At 34.2% G+C, this 20,309-nt stretch overlaps 2 protein-coding genes across 2 annotated transcripts in view; one reads left to right on the plus strand and one right to left on the minus strand.

Moving 5' to 3' along the window:
• The window catches only part of LOC145669238 (trypsin-like), a 39,790-nt gene extending 36,618 nt beyond the window's left edge, over nt 1–3,172 (minus strand). Inside the window, exon 1 of the mRNA XM_081737562.1 lies at nt 3,086–3,172. The gene's annotated coding sequence lies outside the window, so the exon portion shown is untranslated. The remainder of the gene's footprint in view (nt 1–3,085) is intronic.
• Nucleotides 3,173–9,334: 6,162 nt separating this feature from the next.
• LOC145668355 (trypsin-1-like) overlaps nt 9,335–20,309 on the plus strand; it is a 57,907-nt gene continuing 46,932 nt past the window's right edge. The window contains exon 1 of the mRNA XM_081736118.1: nt 9,335–9,476. Coding sequence (XP_081592244.1) covers nt 9,422–9,476 — 55 coding nt within the window. The 5' untranslated portion in view covers nt 9,335–9,421. The remainder of the gene's footprint in view (nt 9,477–20,309) is intronic.

The following is a 20,309-nucleotide window of genomic DNA, read 5'->3' on the forward strand; positions in this document are numbered from 1 at the left end:
GCTTCAAGTTGAAAAACTTTCATGTAATTTTCTGTATTAATACAAGGTATCGACTGTAGCCTGTTTCAACATCTTTCTCTTTTCCTGTCACCATACCTTGCATCATGTTTGTCATCAAGTCCCTTCTCAACCAATGTCCTAACAAGCTTCTTTTTTAAAAATTACATCCAATATTATTCTTTTCTCCTCTACTTTTCGTAATAATTTCTTATTTCTTTTGCTTCCGATTCAGATAATGCTCAACATTATTCTCCACACTCACATTTTAACAGCCTGCAGTATTTTTCACAGCTTCACAGCTTTTTTGCCCGTGTTTCTTCCTCATAGAGTACAATATTCCACATGAAATATTTTATAAGAATATTTCTTAACTTTTTATTGAAATGCCTCCTTTTTTAATTCCACTCACGTTCTCACGTCGTATGTTCACTAGTAATACTCTAGATACCAAAAAAACTAGTCATCTGTTCTATTTTCTCATATTGTACTTCTATATTTGATACCTACTGCTTCGTTCCAATTACTGTTGATTCTGTATTTAGCATTTGTTTTCCTCTTACATTCTTCTTGCCTTTTCTCAACTTTTCTAACATACTATTATTATTAGAATCCGCAACAAGCGCCGTGCATCTGCGAACCGTATACATATGATGTTTCTGTCTCATAGTCAAATTTTATCTTTCAATCTTTCTGGATATAGACTTTTCTTCACCATCTCTTCTAGGTGATATACTAAGTGAGGATGACGAGACATAACATCCCTGTTAATCTGTCTTCCCAGCTATGTTCTTCCCTGTCCTTTCTTTCTCTATTTTAACAATAACAATCAAATTTCATATGTCTTTGATCCTTCTATTCTGACCCCACGTTCTTTGGAGCCTCCATTAACAATATCTAGTTCACCCATATAAAACATTTTCCACATCAAAATATTCAGAACACACTCTCTTCCCGTTTCCAATCAAACTTTCGTCGTTTTCTTTTAATAAGCCAATATAATTACTTATTTCCTTACTCTTTCCGAATCCAAACCGTTTCTTCTGCACTTCCTAATTTATTCTTTCATCCACCTTTAGGTCAGCATTTCAAGCATAATTTTTCCCGCATGCGATATGAGACGAACATTTCTGTAGTCTTCGTATCTATCTGGATACGATTTCTTAACCAACATTATCATTGTCGTCGTGATGGAATATTTCGTTCACTCCCTTGTTTCATACATTTTTCTACCATAAATTTCATATTTTGCCAGTCTCGTGATATCTTCAGGCCAATCGAGTACAAGTTTAGAATCCGTACAGGATAGCATGGAAGAACTTGAGGGTCTCTTACTCACACTTCTGTTGTATTGATGTATTGATCAGAAATCACACTTCTGATAATACGATAAACAACGTTTTACAGTCAGTTACTGTTGAAACGTGGTAAGTGCAGGTAGGACATGGTCCGAAAACCTTTAGTTGTTGGAATTTTGAGCGTTAAAAATGTAACGATGTTTAATTTGAAAAATAAAGCCTGGTACGAGTTTTTGCTAATTACTTAAAGAATAATACATAATTGGTAAATCTCACTGTTTGAAGATAGCTAAAGTAAACCTTTCTAGGAAAGAAAAGATGGAAAATTTTAAGAATTAGTTTGATTATAATATGGTTCTGCATTTTTGTAAATTGGATGAAACTATGGATTTCACAGAAAAACGTTATTTTGTCACCTATTATATAAGCCCTGCAAAACACAATAAAAGAAGGACATGCAAATCAAATGTTGCAAAGGCTCATGTCCTTTAAATATTTTCGAAAATTCACACTTGCGAACCTGATTTGGTGGAGAGTTTAAACAGGTGAATAGTTGAACAAGTACATATAGGTTAGAGGGAATAGGTTAGGTTTAGAATTAGAGAACTGTGAAAACGCAAAAAGTAAGATTTAAGTACTAAGTTTACTATACTTTAGGTATGAACAAAAGATAACATGTCAAAAATAAGAATGAAAACGAAAATATTAAAAACATCAGAGATTTTCATGAGAAAAGAAGTTACTCGGTAACGAATACTAGCGAGTTAAAAGTTTTTCAGAATGAAAATGGAAATTTTCTTGCTGATACATGAAATAGACCGTTTAGAGCACAAGAAATTCAAGTTCAATTACCAAAGATGTGAGAGAAAAAAACAAAGTCTGTACTCCATCTCAATACGTAGGAAAGTAAACACTGTCTTTCATGTTATAAGATTTATTTACAATATCTAGACATGAATATTTTAAGGACTGAAAAGAGCTTCAGGTAGAGATCTTAAAGATACAATACGCACAAAATGTTCAAAAATTGGACTTTTGAATATCTTGTGCACCGAACGCCCCAAATATACTAGGTAAGTGGTAGAATTATTTCAATAACAACAACGAAATTCGCATTGGAGAAAACTGATTCAGAAACAGATTCTCTTCGAAATTCAATCGGCTATTAAAATTTATAGATTTAGATTAATCTCCACAAGTTGATTATACTTTAGTCCAACTGAACAAGACGAGAGATACTATATTACTTTTTTTTTTTTTTTAAGAAAATCACCAATTAACCATATGAATATGATAGAAGAAGGAAATGTCTTACAAATGTACTTTGCAACTTGGAAGATCGCGTTACTTTGCAACATAAGTAATGGAGGTGAATGAATTTTAATAAAACATGGAATGTTAAAGCAGATGAAAAATTCGAGTACACCCACTCCACACATACGACACACCACAAGAGACAACCATGAATAGATTTCGGAATCTTCTTTATGATCTAGAACTCTCTAACATTGAAAATCTGATAATTTGATTACATATTTTACTTTTGAATTCACATTTTCGAGTAATAAGAACTAAAGAAATAATAAATCGTTAGTATATCATTGCTTACTATTCGTAACATTTTGGAGAAAAAATATTACATAATCATTTTTCCTACCACCTGAACATTCGTTCTATGAAACAGACACTCCTTCCTTGATCAAAAGCAGTAGTGATATTTGCTATTACTTGCTCTAAAAATTTATGTTTTCAAAGCTAGAAATTACAGGGAGAATCATTCATATACTGACCACACATCCCTAAACCTGCAAGGGATCTGGATGCCAAGGGTTTATCTTCTGTTGCAGCATCAACAACACTGTGATTAAAATAAGTGAATTATTATATTTTGGCAATTTACAAGAGAAACATTTATCTTAAAAATGAGAATATCAGAAAAAGACATACAATAATTATTAGAGGGGAAAAAAGATTATCATTACTGGAATACATTGTAATTTGTTTATAGTGGACTGACAAGGAGACTTACGGAAGTGTCACTCACCGATTTGAATGAAACTTTACATACTTGTAGAACATCGAAAAATAATCGAACTTATTTTTTTAATTTCGGCAGTGGTGCGGGTTTAAGGGTAGAAACTACCGTTTGAATAGTAGGGGTAATCTCCAAGCATAGATAGAAAACAATCATTTAATGTAGAAGAAACATACATGTAGAAGGAACATCCGGGGTGCTTATTGAATGTGAGTCCCCTCGTCTCTCATTATAGTCCAAAACAATCTCTTTAAATCTGAAAATGTCCTTGTGAAAGCACCAAATTAGGGAAAATTAACAAGTCATATGAGATAATGGTTTCAAGAGGTTTTTCTCCCAGCGTCTAATGCAAAGTCCACTTTGTAATTTGATTCGTGGGGTGATCACAATTTATCAACTTTTGAACCTATTTTAAGAACAAAAGAGTACCTCAAAATAGAAACCCTTACTGCAGAAACAACTGGTAGGATTCAGCCTCATGATTTGTTCTTTTTTAGGCCGTGGAAAAACTTCTTGAGACATTTTTCTGACATTGTCCTTCTCTATAATTATAACATAAATTTACATTTCCCTAATAAGATTCAATCACTGATTCATAATCAGTTTTCTTCTTCCATATTTGCAAATTTTATTAGGTATGCGTGGTGCAAAAGCGGTTATTTGGAAGAAAAAACACTTGCGTTTGACCCGTAACATTTTGTTTCAAAGATTCTGAAGCATTTTGCGATTTCGTTACAGCTATTTCCGTAATAAATGTGAGTGTTGTAAACGATGTTTATACATCACACACTTTTTTTTTTTTTTTTTTTTTTGCGGAATATCATTACTGTAAAACGTTTTCTCGATAAATTCATAATTATAACAATTGAGGATAAATGAAGTTCTGACGTGAGAGGCTAGGGGACTCACTTTAAATAAACACAGCGACTAGAGAGAGAGGAGATAGGACTCACTTTCAATAAGCATCCTGGATAGTGAGAGGCAAGAGAACTCACTTTAAATAATCACTCCTAATAGTGAGAGGCGCAGAGACGCACTCTGATCAAGCATCTCGTTAAAGTACGTACAGAAAGAGGTTTCAAATCTTTCAGTAATCTTCTCGCAGTAACCCCAGCTAACTATGATTATTCTGCCTAACTACAGAGCATTTCAAACTAGAAAAATTTTTGTAATTGTAATCACCATATTGGATCCGCCATTTTGAAATTTGTAATTTTGACGTCAGATTCTGCATCAACTGTTCTACCCCTTCCCTTGCCGGTATATTTTCTTCTACATTAAATGATTGTTTTCTGGCTCTGCTTGGAGACAACTCCTACCGTCCAAAGAATGATTTCTACCCTTAAATCCGCACCATTACCGAAATAAAAAAATATGTGTCGATTATTTTTCGATGTTCTAGAAGTATGCAAAGTTTCATTCAAATCGGTGAGTGACATTTCTGTAAGTCTCCTTGTGAGAGACAAGTGTAATGGTTTAATGTTTATCCATCTTGAAGAAACTAGAAAGTTACTTGAAGTTGCTTTTAGTTTAACACGCCAGAATTATCCACCGTGGGATAATGAGATGTATAATAATGATGGAATGAATAAAAGTGGGAGGAAACGAGAGAACTCCGAAATAAACACAAGCACATCTGCGTGTGTTTATCTACCACAAGGCTCACTTGGCGGAAGCTGAAATCAAACTTGGAACCTCACGCATCAGAAGTAAGCTCTCTACCATTCAGCCACCGCTGCCTGTTGCCTGGAAGTTTTTTATATATATTTGAGAAAAACTTTTTAAAATTGTGGTAATAATTGTTAAATGTAGAAGTAGTATTCCATGAATGATGTCTGTGATGGGAATCAGTTGTAGTTAATTTAAGCCTAATTATAAGTAAAGCAGGGATGCAAATAAGCAACACAAGTTTACTAGCCCAAGAAAAAAGCTACTAGCCCACATTCCACAATAGAAATCATTTAGTTATCTTCGGTATTATATTAAATACTCGCCCGCACTGATGAACCACTCGCCCTGACGAGTGGGCGAGTGGTTATTTGCATCCCTGAAGTAAAGTGTTTAACCGTCTTTCTTCACAGAATAACAGTTCTGTGGTACTCCTTAATTATACACAAAACAGAATTATTTGTTTCAACTTATATTGAATTGAATATGAAAATTAATACTCTACATCTACTGATACTAAATTAGTTTATGGATATAATTTGTATAACATTTAGAAAAATGATATTCGTATTTTGAAAAAAAATGCTACACTATAAAATGTTGTAAGTTTCAAAAACATCGACAGAACTCTTGCGCACTCACCAGTATAACCATGAAATCCTTACCTTTTAATCAAAAACCTGAACTGTAAATCTAGACAAAGAATTTTTTGTTTGCTTCACAAAAGAATAAAGTTCTCACTTCTTGAATGCTTATAATGTATTTTACGGATGGTTGCTTAGCCGTAATTTATTGGTTTATACTTATAATACAGTTTATGGATGATTGTTTGGCTGTAATTTATTGGTTTATCTTACATAACAACAAAGAGAAAGGTTATTCTGATATTTTGTGAAAAGAAGACTCTCTATAAAACATACACAATCGAACATTCTACAAAAGATCTGTTCACAATCGAACAACAGTGTGGAAATTGTATTGTTTCAAAATCAAGTTGAATCATGCGTATACCATGTGGTCTGCCAATTAAAGTCAAAATGACTTCGGTAATTTATCACATTAAATGAAAGAACATGGATTTCAGAAGTACCATATTCGCAACTAAGTGCCATCCTTCGCATAACGAATCTTGCTACTTCTTAAATCATGCAATTATCATTTCCTCAAATGCTGAGACAACTACTTTTGAGATGGCAGTCAAAACACGATAAATGACATATAATGTATTCGAAGAATTTACTTCTCCTTTGTAACAGACACAATCAAACACACAAATAACTATATAGATAATCACAGCGAGTGTCCGGTGAACAGTGTTAAAATATACAGACTACAGATGATTCCTGACATCTAGATTAAACCTCTTCATATTTTGGTTAATCATTTACGAAATTACCATAATATATCTTCAACTTTTGGCACATATCAATGACAATGAATCACAAAGTAATGAAATCTAATAATGTACTGAAAAGGATACTTCAATAAATGGATCTTGCGTAAGAGTATTCTCCAGAAAAAAATAATAATAGAGAATCTCTTTTAGTTTGAAATGAGGAGACATTCGAATTACTAATTTAGCTTGTCAAATTGAATTTTTAGATGGAGAATTTTACCATCTTAATAACGTTGTTTCTGAGTTACAAATGTTTGAAAATTGTGACATTTCACTTTGGAAACTCTACATCTTTAAAACATGATGTTGATATCAGAAAAAAAATATACACGAAGAAAGAAATCGTAATTTCTCTTCAATATTACAATAGGACCATTTGAACAATTAATATATAAAATTCTATAATAAATTGTCAAATTTAACTTTTAAAAATAAAATGTAACATTATATCTAATATTACTTCCGATCCATGATCGTTTATAAAATTGTCACTCTTACAACATTGACACTATTGTAAGCTTGGATGTAAAGCAACAATATATTCGAGCAACAAGTATGTACATGATATTCATTTCTATAATCATACCGATGAGTTTCATTCTGAATTCTTAAGTTTTTACCTTAACAAACTAAAAAATATAAAAGATTTTTTTCTAGAAATTTTAATATTTGGTCGTCACTTAGTAGTGAGATCTCTAAAGTGACAACAACCAGTGAATTAGCTTATCTTCTCAGTGTCTGATTCAAGCAAGCTGCCTAGGTCCACAGAACTCAGAGGGATCACAAAATAAAAAAAAAATCGAAAGAACAAGTCATTCAGTAACGTTTTGTTTGATTTGGTATTTCATTATTACGCTATAATAACAAATCTAAATTTTCTGTCAACACGACTTCACAGTTCACCCTCAATACTGATAAGAAAGCGTTGCATGACCTCATCTACTACATGAATGATCAGAAAAATACCTGTATATACTAAAAGGTAGATGTAGTGTAGAACAGTCTGTGGCTAAAGCACAATTGTCGAAAATATGCTGAGACGATTTCAATAGTGGACAGCTTATCACGGGGTTAGTGTAGTTGCGAATGAAGGGCCTCCGGCCATAAATAGCTTAGGGCTGCAAGATGCCTTAATCCGCCATTGTTAACTCTTATAGTGAAAAAGATGCATTTCTTTTTATTCAATTTCCCGGAAATGTGTAGTTTTCATGTTATTGCTGATCATTCCTTCAAAACTACCAACGTGGTGCGTTCATTTCCTAAACTTTTACTACTACTACTACTACTACTATTACTACCACTACTACTACTACTACTACTACTACTACTACTACTACTACTACTACTACTACTACTACTACTACTACTACTACTAATAATAATAATAATAATAATAATAATAATAATAATAATAATAATAATAATAATAATAACAATAATAATAATAAACTTTCTATGAGCAGCATGGGCCATGATTGAATGGATTAACCATTCTTTCTGTCGAGCAGTTCTTGGATAGGAATCTAAGCTTCGATGAAATAGTAAAAAACTTGTCTAGGTCAAAGTAAGAAAGAAGAAATTTCAAGGCATGAAAAATGTTATAGAATAGTACAACATATTTATAACGAACCTTAATCTAGATATAAATTCTGTAAATTTTGCATTAGACTCATAATTCTAATATGTGGGTATAAAAGTAATTCGGTTATAACATTTATAAGGATGTCAATTGTCAGTTATGAAAATCAGAACAGGAAGATCATCTTTAAAGTTCACTAGGCACCTGCATGCCTCCTGTAAATTCTTCTTACAGTTAGTATACCGCCTTTGAACTTCCTTAGGAGCTGAAAATGAGTGATTTTCAGTTGTATTTTGCATTTGCATTTTGAATGAACTTGACAAGTTCGTTGCTGAATTCTCTATGTCTGTCTCTCTGTGTGTGTGTCTGTTATTTGCTAATTTTTCAATTTACCTTCCGTTCGATAGAGCATAAAAAACTGTCTGAAAGAAGTGATGGAATTTTTCGCGTCACTCTTACCGTTCCCGAGATATTGGGCGGAAAAGTTCCGATTTCGGGAGATTTAAGGAGCTATATCTCGGGAACCTTAAGTCATAGAAAGATTATATTTTGCGAATTTTTCAATTTTGAGCTCTCCATTTTCAGCATGTGTTTTCGTAAAACAACATATCGTAACACGTTTTAATAGAACTCTTAAACAAAACATGTGGAAAAAATTTAGTACTCAAGGAAATTATAGATGGATAGAATATCACAAGAATTATTTAATAAGCATAATAATAAAGTACGTAGAACAATCGGTATAAAGCCCGTAGAAGTTAGTAAGAAAAATTAATTCTTTTAAACTTCGTTCTGAAATGCTCTTGGAGCATTCTAAACTAATTATACTGGATGGATTGTATAGTAGATTATAGATCGCGATGTAAGGTGACTTTTATTTATCTAACTTTATTCGGAAGATTTCATTTCTACAAATTAATTTTATTCGTAAGTAGAAACTATTGGTTCTAAAATTATGCAATATTTTAAATATTATTCATAAATTCAAAATATACATTAAAATGAATAAGTTTCTGCAACTTATCATAGTTCTCACTATATGATAAAGCCATATATGTATATATATATAAAGCTTATACGTATTAGTATTGTAATCATAATTTCATTTGAAATTAAACAAGAAGAAAAGACAATACAAAATATTAATAGTTATATCTAACTTACATCAGAACGGAAACAACTCATTGTTTAACATTACCACTGTTTCTTCCTCTTTAAGAATATGAAATAGACAGATTACGTTACATACTTTAAGCACAATGGGAATTAAAAATAATATTGACCTTACACGAGTACAAAAGAATGTATATTGACGATACACGAGTACTTATAGAATATTTATTATCCTCCCTCCTACCAAACACATATATTAACACATATATTAAAAGAATGCACATTGAATCATTAATCTTTGAAACTTTGAACGAAACGTTCAGTAAATCTTTTCAATGCTCCTTTTGTATACCGGAATCTTATTTGGTATAACTAAGCATATTGTGCCAGGTAAGCGGAATCTTATTTGTTATATCTAAGCATATTCTACCAAGTAAGCGGAAAATATTTACACTACATAAACAAACTGAACTAAAATTCATCAGATCGTTTAGAATGTTACTTACGAAAGAACATGAAGAATATTTTAGTGCTCGTAATTGTAGTACTGCAAACAAAGGCTAATGTTTATTTATCGTTGGAGCATCATGTATAAGATGATTGAATTCGAATTATGAAATACGTTGGTGACATGGAATGGCAGATATTTTGTCCTGTCATTTCTTCTTTTCTCCTATGGAAAGAATAGAATCCAATGTCAAAATCAAACCGTATGCACAAATGTTAATATGCACCCAGTACAAATGGGCTTAATATGTACCCAGGTACACACAACTACATCATCTTATCTATTTATAGCCTCCATAAATAAAACGAAATGAAATTTTTAAGTTTTACGTCCCACGGTTATGTCGGTTAGGCTAAAGGAGACGGTGATGATGAGTGATGAATGAAATGGTGGAATGAAGAAAGTGGAAGGAAACGGGAGAACCCCGAGAAAACCCACGCACACGGTGTTTGTCCACCACAAAGTTCACTTGGCGGGGGCTGGGACCGAACCCGGGACCCCAAGCACCAGAGGTGAACGCTCTAGCACTGAGCCACCGCGTCCATAAATATTTACAAAAACGTTCGTCTTATATTTAAAGGTACTGTACCAAGGTACATATTAAGAAACTCTGCTGTAGTCAAGACTATGTGCAATTGTAGCGCAGGTAGCGATATATACCTAGGTATCAGCGAGACTCAAAGGCGGATGTAGTCCGGGACCGAGGACCTAGGCCCCCAAGTTTTTAAGTGACCTAACTAATTTAAGCTATTATTTATATATTTTTGAAACTTTACTATAAACTCATATTTATACTACTGTCTTCTTATTCCGCCACCCTAGCTTTTACCTTCTAGATCCGCCGCTGACAAGACTGTTTATTATTAGATATTACTGTTTGCACAAACTGAGACATTTAGTTTCTATCGTTAAAATTTTTGCGGGTCTTTGTCAGTACCTCCTAGAAATAGGCTAAAGAACATAGCTTGAGAAGTTAAATAATTCAATAATAATTTATCAACTAGTTTTTGTGCGCTTTAAGAACTAATTGCCATATATATTATAACTTTACAATATTAATAGCGTCTAAAGAAAAAGTGTCTAGCTATCTACAGATCTTATTGAAATGAGTGAAATGGTATGCATCAGTGTAGAAGTTCATGCGTAGCTTTATTGAACGATATTGAAATATATATATATATATATATATATATATATATATATATATATATATATATATATATATACGAGGTGTGATTAGAAAGTTTTAAGACTGGGCTTGTAATTTAAAAATGGCAGTACTTACAGGCTATTGTGATGGATCTCCTTCAAAATTAGACTCTGCTGAATGAACACACCTATTCCAACGGTGTTTCCACTTCTGGAAGCATTCCTGAAAATTATTTTTCGTGATGGTGTGAAGCACTCTCTTCGTATTTGCTTGAATGTCCCTAATTCAGTCAAATCACTTTTCTTTCAATGACAATTTTAATTTAGGAAAGAGGTAGAAATCGGCCGGGGCCAAATCTGGAGAATATGAAGGTTGCGGAAGCACAGAAATGTTGAATTTGCCCTAAAATTCCTGGATCGAGAACGCACAATGCGCTGGTGCATTGTTGTGGTGGAGAATCCAATTCTTTTCTTTGCAGAGGGCAGGCCTTTTCCGCCGCACATTTTCGCGCAGACGTTGAAGGACACTTTTGTAGTATTCCTGGTTGACTGTCTTCCCCCTAGGGGCAAATTCATGATGCACAATACCCTTAGAATCGTAAAAAAAAAAAAAGCATTGTCTTCACATTCGACCGATTTTGTCCCGCTTTCTTTGGTCTTGGTGAATCTGGCCTCTTCCACTGAGAAGATTGGGTCTTTGGTTCTGGGTCATATCCATAAACTCATGATTCGTCATTCTATTCAAGAAATCTGAGTCCATGTCGGCTCGATTAAACAGTTCTTGGGACACTTCGAGTCTGTGTTGTTTCTGCTAGTGTGACAACACTTTTGGAATGAATTTCGCGGACACTTGACGCATGTTCAAATCATTAGTTAAAATTGACTGAACTGCATAAAAACCTAAATTCAGGTCTTCAGCCATTCCCCCTAATTGTAAGTCTAGGGTTCGAGGGCACTAAATCGCCAACTTTCGCAATGTTTTCGTTAGTTTTTGATGTTGAAGGCTGGCAAGACCGGGGGTCATCCTCTACTGACTTGCGGCCATCTTTGAATCTGCGAAACCAGATAAACACACTTGACCGTCTCAGGCATTTGTCTCCAAAAGCTGTTTTTAAGAGTTCCTAAGTCTCCGAAGCAGATTTCCCAGTTTTAAAAGAAAATTTCACACAAACGCGTTGTTCCAATTTTTCATCCATTTTGTGCACTTAAAAATCCGCCAAGACACACACACACACGCCCGCACTCAACTGGTTGCTACGTCGTACTGAATAAAGATATCTCGGTGCATGTTTCAACATGTCTCAAAAACACACCAAGCCACCGCTTCCATGCTAACAGGCGATTATATCTACTCCTCCTGAACAGTGTTGCCAACTGTCTTACAACTTTCAATCACACCACGTATATATGTATATATCTTAAGCTTTTCATTATGGTATTAGGAAGATCGCAATACAAAATGTGGTTAATGAGATATAGCCGAAAATTATCACTAACTTTCATCGTATTTTAATTTATGTTTAAATAAAATAATGCCCAAATATAAAACATGTATTGGTCGATAGATTAAATCAAGTTGAACAAATAACATGCTTGAGGGTAAATAGAAATACCTCTCGAGGAAATCGAGAAAGTGGTCAATATTAACAGTTTTTATTTTGCTGGAAGAAACTACTTATTTATACAATATACATAGCAAAATACACTGATAAGTACCTAATTTTCTATTGCTGTTTATCTTTTCCTAACGGTGACACACACACACACACACACACTACGCGCATCTACTTGGAAGATTAATCAAAATTTAGCAACACAAATGGGTTTGTTCTAATTTTAACTCAGACATATAACTTAATACTTGGAACTCGATTGAAGTACATTTTATTGTGGATTAGAACTAAAAGAATCGAATCCAATACGTTTGACGTATAAGTACCTAAGTCACCTAATTTATTCAATTCTTAGTGAAATTTCAGGTTCGAATACAACTTTACATTGTAGTCACATGTCTTGTATGTAGTATCGACAGGGCCGGCGGAAGGGGAAAATATCACCCGGGCAAAGAATCCATATGGCGCCCCCTACAACCCATTGGTATTACTGAGTTTAAATTTGCTATGCTACCTTACAGATAGCTGCTTTTAAAGGATAACTCCTTGAACTCTATAACTATAACTATAAGAATCAATTATCAAATTGAGTAAGATCTTAACTTTTGTCAGTTAAATACACAGAGTAAGTTTTGGTTAACGATATACGAAACAATTATTTACACATGAGCATGCAAAATATTCTACGTCACTGATTAGAAATTTACAGAACAATTCAAGAAACAACGATTTATATAAAATTAAGATTGATGATGCGATACAGCATTTATTTACACATATATACATAAACAACCTTGTTAACTGCGAAAGAGAACACATTTATGAACAAAAGAACATACAAATATATTTTGTAACAGCATTGTACAAAGATTTCGCAATACAAATAATACAACCAGTAATATAATTTTATATCTTTATACAGTTTTAATGCAAATTGTCCTTTGACTTGTTTACAATGCTAAGTAAAGTTAACTTTTCGTGCCTTTTTCTCTGCAAAGTCTTTAATTAAAGTATCAGTGTCAAGCTCACACAGAACATCACATTCAATAGACATCATAGAAAGGCCTACAAGACGCTCTTGCGTCATCGTTGATCGTAGGTAGTTCTTTATAAGTTTCAACTTGGAGAAACTTCTTTCTGCTGAAGCTACACTTACAGGAATAGTTAGTAAGATTCTTAGAGCAATAGTTGCATTTGGAAATAACCCAATAAGGGAGTTCTTGCAAATATATGTAAGTACTTGCAACGGGTTGCTCCCACTTTCAGAACCGAGAAATGAAGGTAAAAGTAAGAGCTCTTGATATAACTGAAATCCGTCAATATCACAGTGATCTTTGTCTGTTAAAGATAGTTGTAAGTCCTTGCAACACTTTAGTAAATACTATTTGTCCGTTATTGGATGGATGTCATACAAAAACCCAAATATTTCGCTGTGCTGCTTCAGTTGTTGAAATCTTTCATTCAGGAAACAGATAATTGTGTCTAATGTGCAAAAATAGAAGTTACATTTAAACGCACTGTATGGATCATTAATCGGTTCGTCTTCAGATTCATACAAAAATTGTCGTTTGACTTTTTTAGGTCGGAGTTTTGGTTCAGTCTCAAATTGTAGTTGAATGCCGAGCTCTTCAGCAATTACTTTGGCATCAACCAAAATATTCTGGAAACCTTCATCACTTCGCATGTTCTCAAGGTGACGCTTGGTTTTCTTAAGCAGATCAACTGCTTGCTGAATGTCCACTGATTCTTGTTGGAAAACATGGCTAACCACATTAACACAAGAAAGAACTTCATACCAAAACACCACAACACAAACGAACTTAAAATTCAGGAGCTTCCTAGCCAGGGAACAAGCCTTATTTTTGCCCATAACTTTTATCTTTGAGTCCTTTGATGCTTCGAAAAGAGCATCGTAAATTTCTCCTAACTGGTAGCGAAACGATTTGACAGCATCAATACAACTCTCCCATCTAGTATCACTAGGAGGTTTCAAAGTGAAATTGGATATATGTTTTTGCAGAACAGACCAACGATATGTGGAACTAGAAAAATAATTGTATACTTCTTGCAATAAAGCAAAACAATATATATATATATATATATATATATATATATATATATATATATATATATTTTTTTTTTTTTTTTTTTTTTTTTACAGCCTCACTACAGCACATTGCAGATTCATTCACAACCAAATTCAGTGAATGGGAGTTACAAGGGACAAAAAATGCTTGACTATTTAGATCTAATATTCTTTTTTGAACGCCTGAGTGCTTTCCTTTCATATTGGTATCGTTATCATACCCTTGGCCAAGCATGTTTGAGAGAGGAATTTTCAGTTTTTCTAATTCTTCCAAAATAGTGGTAGTTAGTCCTTCTCCTGAAGAATCATTTATGCACAAAAATCCCAAAAAATGTTCTTCAATGGATGGTTCCTTACCCAGTTCTACCTTCACGAAACGAACAATTAGTGTCATTTGCTCTGTATGACTTACGTCTGGTGTACAATCTAATATTACGGAATAATATGTCGCTTTCATTAGATCAGTCAAAATTTTATCCATTATTTTTGACACAAGGAGTTCAATTATTTCATTTTGAATGTCCTTGCTCAAATAATGTACATGTGTCTCTTTACATGTTATTCGTCGCAAATGCTCAGCCATAGTAACATCAAACTGTGCAATACACTCAACTAGTTTGAGAAAATTGCCGTTGTTTCTTGAGAAAATAGTGTCATTTTGACCACGAAATGCCAAGTTCTGGGAAGCAAGAAACTGAATTATACACAGCAGTCGTTTGAGAACCTCTTTCCAACGCTCAGTTTCATTGCGAATAATTGCTTGGTTTTCAGCGTCAACTGTTTTACCTGACTGTAATCGGTTTGCAAGTTCAAACCACGATTGGAAAGCCTTCATGTGAGTCAAAGATTTATCATGCTCTGATAACAGTCTGGACATATGCTTCCAATCCGAAAAACCTTCACAAGAAGAGAGTGACATTGTAGTACCACCGAAAAGACGGCAACAGAAACAAAATATTGCATCCTTAGTTACTGAATAAATAAACCAACTACGAGCAACTTCTTCTTCATTGTGCAGACGTCTTTTGTAGTTACTTGTAGTAAATCGCCGACCCTCGCTGTTTACTGGGAACTCTCGTTTGGAGACTTGAACTGGACCTCGTCTAACAAGTATCTGACGCATTCTGTCCGTAATATGTTCTGGCCAATTTCCTGGATCAGCAAGATCGATTGATTGTGATTCCAACAGCTGAAAAAAAAAAAAGAAAAAAAAGTCAGTAGAAAATAATGTTAAATTTATTTTAAACATTGTCTTCTAACAAAGAATAAGTGACTAAACTTGAATGGAATTTTTAAAATTGTGTTCATAATTTTTAAAGATGGTAGGCTTGCACCGAAGATGGGGGGGGGGGAATATTCAAGCAGCTAGATCGTCCGGGGATAAACACACAAAACTTAGAATGACGCATGACCAATAAGCCTCCGATAGATGTGAAATATAAATAAATAAAGAGGGGGAGAGGAAAAGTTTAATAATAATTGAAGTAAATAAATACAGGTTTCGTGCGAATATAAGACGTCCACGTCATGTTCTTTTGTATACATAGGAGAATGTGCCCAGGATTTCTGAAGCCCTACTCAGGATTCTCGGTTTCAGCATTGAAGTGCTGTAATGTGGTTAAATGCCTTGACCCTGATTGGCTCCACAAATGCCTCTTACGAAGTTGAATCAGTAATGAACGACCAGATCAACCGGGATACAAACATCTTCGTGGCTGACTTAACCTAAGAAATATGCAACTTTGAAGACATTTTTTTGAACATTATTCTTAGCAAGTTTGTATTTCTTACTATCTGTATTTTCTTTAAAATATGCACATTATTATACACTAATTAAAACTAAACTCTGTTTTTTAAGCTCCGAAATACCACTGACTGTGTCCTTTTTTTTCTTTCTCTTTAAATGTGGTGGGTTGGTATGTGATAAGTTAGTTGACTTGCATCGTAATGTTTTGGGGCTTTCTGGATTAGAGTTTGGTACTTTATATTATTTGAAAACCTTTCCGATTTCCTTGCGATGCTCAATATAAAAAGCCTTGGGGGATAGAATCCGCTAACTCTTGCATCAAATGTGAGTCTGCTAGTCATTCAACCACTAAGGCAATAAATATTACATATTATTATTTTTAAAAAAATGTTATCCCATATGTCTCCCGTCAAAGCAACTTGAACGGAATACAGTGATATTATGCACCTAGACACAAGAAATGAATTCCAAAAATTGAGTAAGTGTGACCCTTAAGTTGTTTTTGATTGATTGTTTATATATTTTGCATGTTATAATTTAATTGGTGTCTCCGCAGAACGACTGGTTAAGCTCATCGCCTTATAACTAAGGGAGCTCGGGCTCGATTCTCGGTGAGGACCCAAGTGGTTCGGATCCCGCCCTTAGAACGTCATCATCATCCCATGGAAAGCAATGCAAAGCCACCACGGTTTCACCTTGCTGAGAGACCTTCGGGGTCAAACACATGCTTCCGGGAAGAACACCAATCATCATCATAAATTAATTACTAATAGCAGGCAAATTATGAGCTTTCTTATATTACAGTACAAAAGCATATACAGTTTGAACCTCAGTATTTTCATTTTTCCAACAGATTAAAAAAAATAATTACAGTAAAATGTATGTGGCCAAACTATAGTCTGTTAAAAGATTTTTAAAAAAATGTCAGTTAGTGAAAAGTCTCTAATCAGTTCTACTGCTTGCTTATTTGTTACAAAAATAATAATTCGATTTATATCCTGAGTTCAGGTCGAAATGACCCATTCATCTACAACACCCGTCAAATTAAACCAAAGAAAATCAATAATATTGTATATGCTTCATGGAAAGTAAGTGAAACATAGTTAATTTAATCCCACTAGCTAGAGATTAATCCCACTAGCTATATATATATATATATATATATATATATATATATATATATATAGAGAGAGAGAGAGAGAGAGAGAGAGAGAGAGAGAGAGAGAGAAGCTAGGCCGTCATGAACATATTGGTACAAGATATTTAGAAACAATTGTCGGTCTGTCGAATTTATAATTTATGCCTGTCGAATTGCAATGTACTCTAATAATAAAAGTAATTATGTTTCACTGCATTCCCTGTTATATTTTACACAATGCTGTAATTTTGCTATTTGAATAAACATACAATTGCATGTTGGTTGAATATCACGCAATGGTTAACTTACGTCTATTACAATTTCCTGTGGAAATGCTGATCCATCTTCGTTTCGTATATCAATTGTTCCAGATTTCAATTGTTCTTCTTCCTCCTGCGAAATGCTCGTAATCGATCGATCCACCTGTGGAAAAGAAAAGAACTAATACGTTACAAATAAAGTTTCTTTTCTTAAAAGAAAAAATATATTTAATTTGTATTCTAAAGGTGAAGAAAATGCATAAATGATAAAATAACTGCGTATAAATATTGAATCTACATATTCCGTGTTCATTGTGAAAATGTACAGTTAGGAAAACTAAAAATGGGGCGATTCTTACAGAATCTAGGTAAGAATGGCCTCATTTTTTCTTTTGCTAACTGTACATAAAAATTAAATTCTCTCCGTATTCATTAACAACTTTGTGTTATGAAAATCATCAAGAATCAGCGCATTCATAAAATAGATGCGAATGCATTCAAATTAGCTGCCGAAGCCCGAACACTTTTTTTTTAAAGTCACGTTAATCGTATTGGATAGAAACATAATCTATATAATCTTACACTGGTACATGTTACTTATTTACGATATGTTTATGAAATAATGGGTCTATTGCAAAATTTGTGATAGCGAAACTCCACGGGGATCTGTTAACGGTAACAATTATACATTTTAACTCTTCAGAATTCTAGTTAGTAGACGACACTACTACTACTACAATACTACTTCAATACTACTACTACTACTTCTACTACTACTACTACTACTACTACTACTACTACTACTACTACTAATAATAATAATAATAATAATAATAATAATAATAATAGTAATAATAATAATCACTGGCACGGCAGACCAATAGATCCTGGGCCTGCTCCAACGCCATCTGATAGCGAGTGGTAAAAATTCATCCACCTGGGTAACAGAACGCGGGTCAGCCGGTCGTGTCACTACCCACCAACAGGCGTATTAGGAGCTTTGCAGGCCAAGTGACCGTCATATCTTTATTTATGTGACTCCCCAGTTTTCCTGCCGTTGAAAAGCGGAAAGTCCGGGGATTGAACCCAGGAGCACGTAGACATGAGTCCAACGCTTTAACCTCTAGACTATGGAGGCCCTCTACTTAATTAATAGATGAATGCTTGAAATACAGCTAAAGTTGGTTAATACACATCTAACGAGTAAAATACTTATCGCTTTGGTACATGTATCAAGCATCAGTGTTGGTATAGAATGTAATTATTGCTACTTATATCAATGGGGAAAGAACTTTCTTTGAGCCTGAAGTTCGCCGCCTATCTGAGAGGCCGCCACCCTACCCACCCCAGCCTGCTAAAACGCAAGTGTGTAAACACCTGTTCTCTATTAAACGTAATAAAACGAAAATACGTTACGTAATGTAGGCCTACTTACCTGTACTGTGTTGTTATCTTCTGGAATATTTGTTGATTTCTTGCTGGTTTCCTCATTCTCTGGTTCTACGTTTTCATTTCCATTATTGTCTGTTTCAGGAGTACGAAAGAATTTCTGTAATGCTGCTGCCTGTTTCTCATTTTCAGCCGCTAATTGTGCTCTTCTTTTTCTGTATACATTTCCAGAAGGCTTCTCTTTTCCGACATGTTGATAAAGAACACATTAACGCAACGATTCTTCTACTAAGAGTCGAAATTCAGGAGACAAAAGAAGAACACTCACACCATGAAGCCTGCACTACATGTACATGACTTCTGATTTATAATTTTCTTTCACGAGACATTTGACAGTACAAACAGGACTAATTTGTTTTTGGTTGCCGATAACTCAATATTGTTTGAGTGTATTGTTAGAGCGGCCGATATAGCTTTGTCGCAAGGAGTGCAATTGTCGGCACCGCGGCGGTTGTAAGTGTCAGAGCGTGTTATTGTTGCTCAAAACTCCCAACTCTCAACAATAACCTTTAGCTTTGTCAGCGGAAATTTTTTTTATAGACAAATAAGGTGAAGGGATGAAGGGATTTCCTTTATAGGAGATTCAAGAAGAAACCGGGGTTGTTATAAAGAGGGAGGCCTATGGCATGAGGTAGTAACCAATGTTGCTACACAATTTATGAAAAGTTAATTTTTAGTTCACCGTTTACAATAATATAAATTTAGCAAGGATTTTGGCGCCCCCCAAACTCCCCTAGAATTTGGCGCCCCGGGCGGTCGCCCGGCTCGCCCGGCCCTTCCGCTGCTACTGAGTATCGATGCAGAAAATCAATATTATACTCCAACAAACGAACAGAAAATGCCAACAAAAATATGGACACCCTTCTTCTATTTGGTATTTTCTTGGTAGACCTAAGCCTGACTTTTGTTTTATTTATTATCATATGATTCAGATTAAGGGAAATCTAGTACAGTTTTGCATACTAAGATAATAAATATAGTAATAAATATGGTTCTAACATAAGATACCATGTCGATTATACATGCCAGAAAACAGTATTTTCTGCACGTTAAAAGTTCGCTCACCTATTACTCATAATCCATTAGTTTAAAATGACGGAATACGACTTTTTAGGTGCGGTATTGCATTACGTCCATTACTTTTATTCAGGCGCGGATTTATGGACGGGGTTATAGGTGCTATAGCCCCCATTGGCGTCCGGGTTTACAGGGGATAAAACGACCACTAATCGTAATTTACACTGAATAAAATGACACGTGGATGTGCTTTATA

Source organism: Thermobia domestica, chromosome 13, assembly GCF_964235325.1.
Source record: "Thermobia domestica chromosome 13, izTheDome1.hap1.1, whole genome shotgun sequence".
In the NCBI taxonomy this organism is placed as follows: Eukaryota; Metazoa; Arthropoda; class Insecta; order Zygentoma; family Lepismatidae; genus Thermobia; species Thermobia domestica.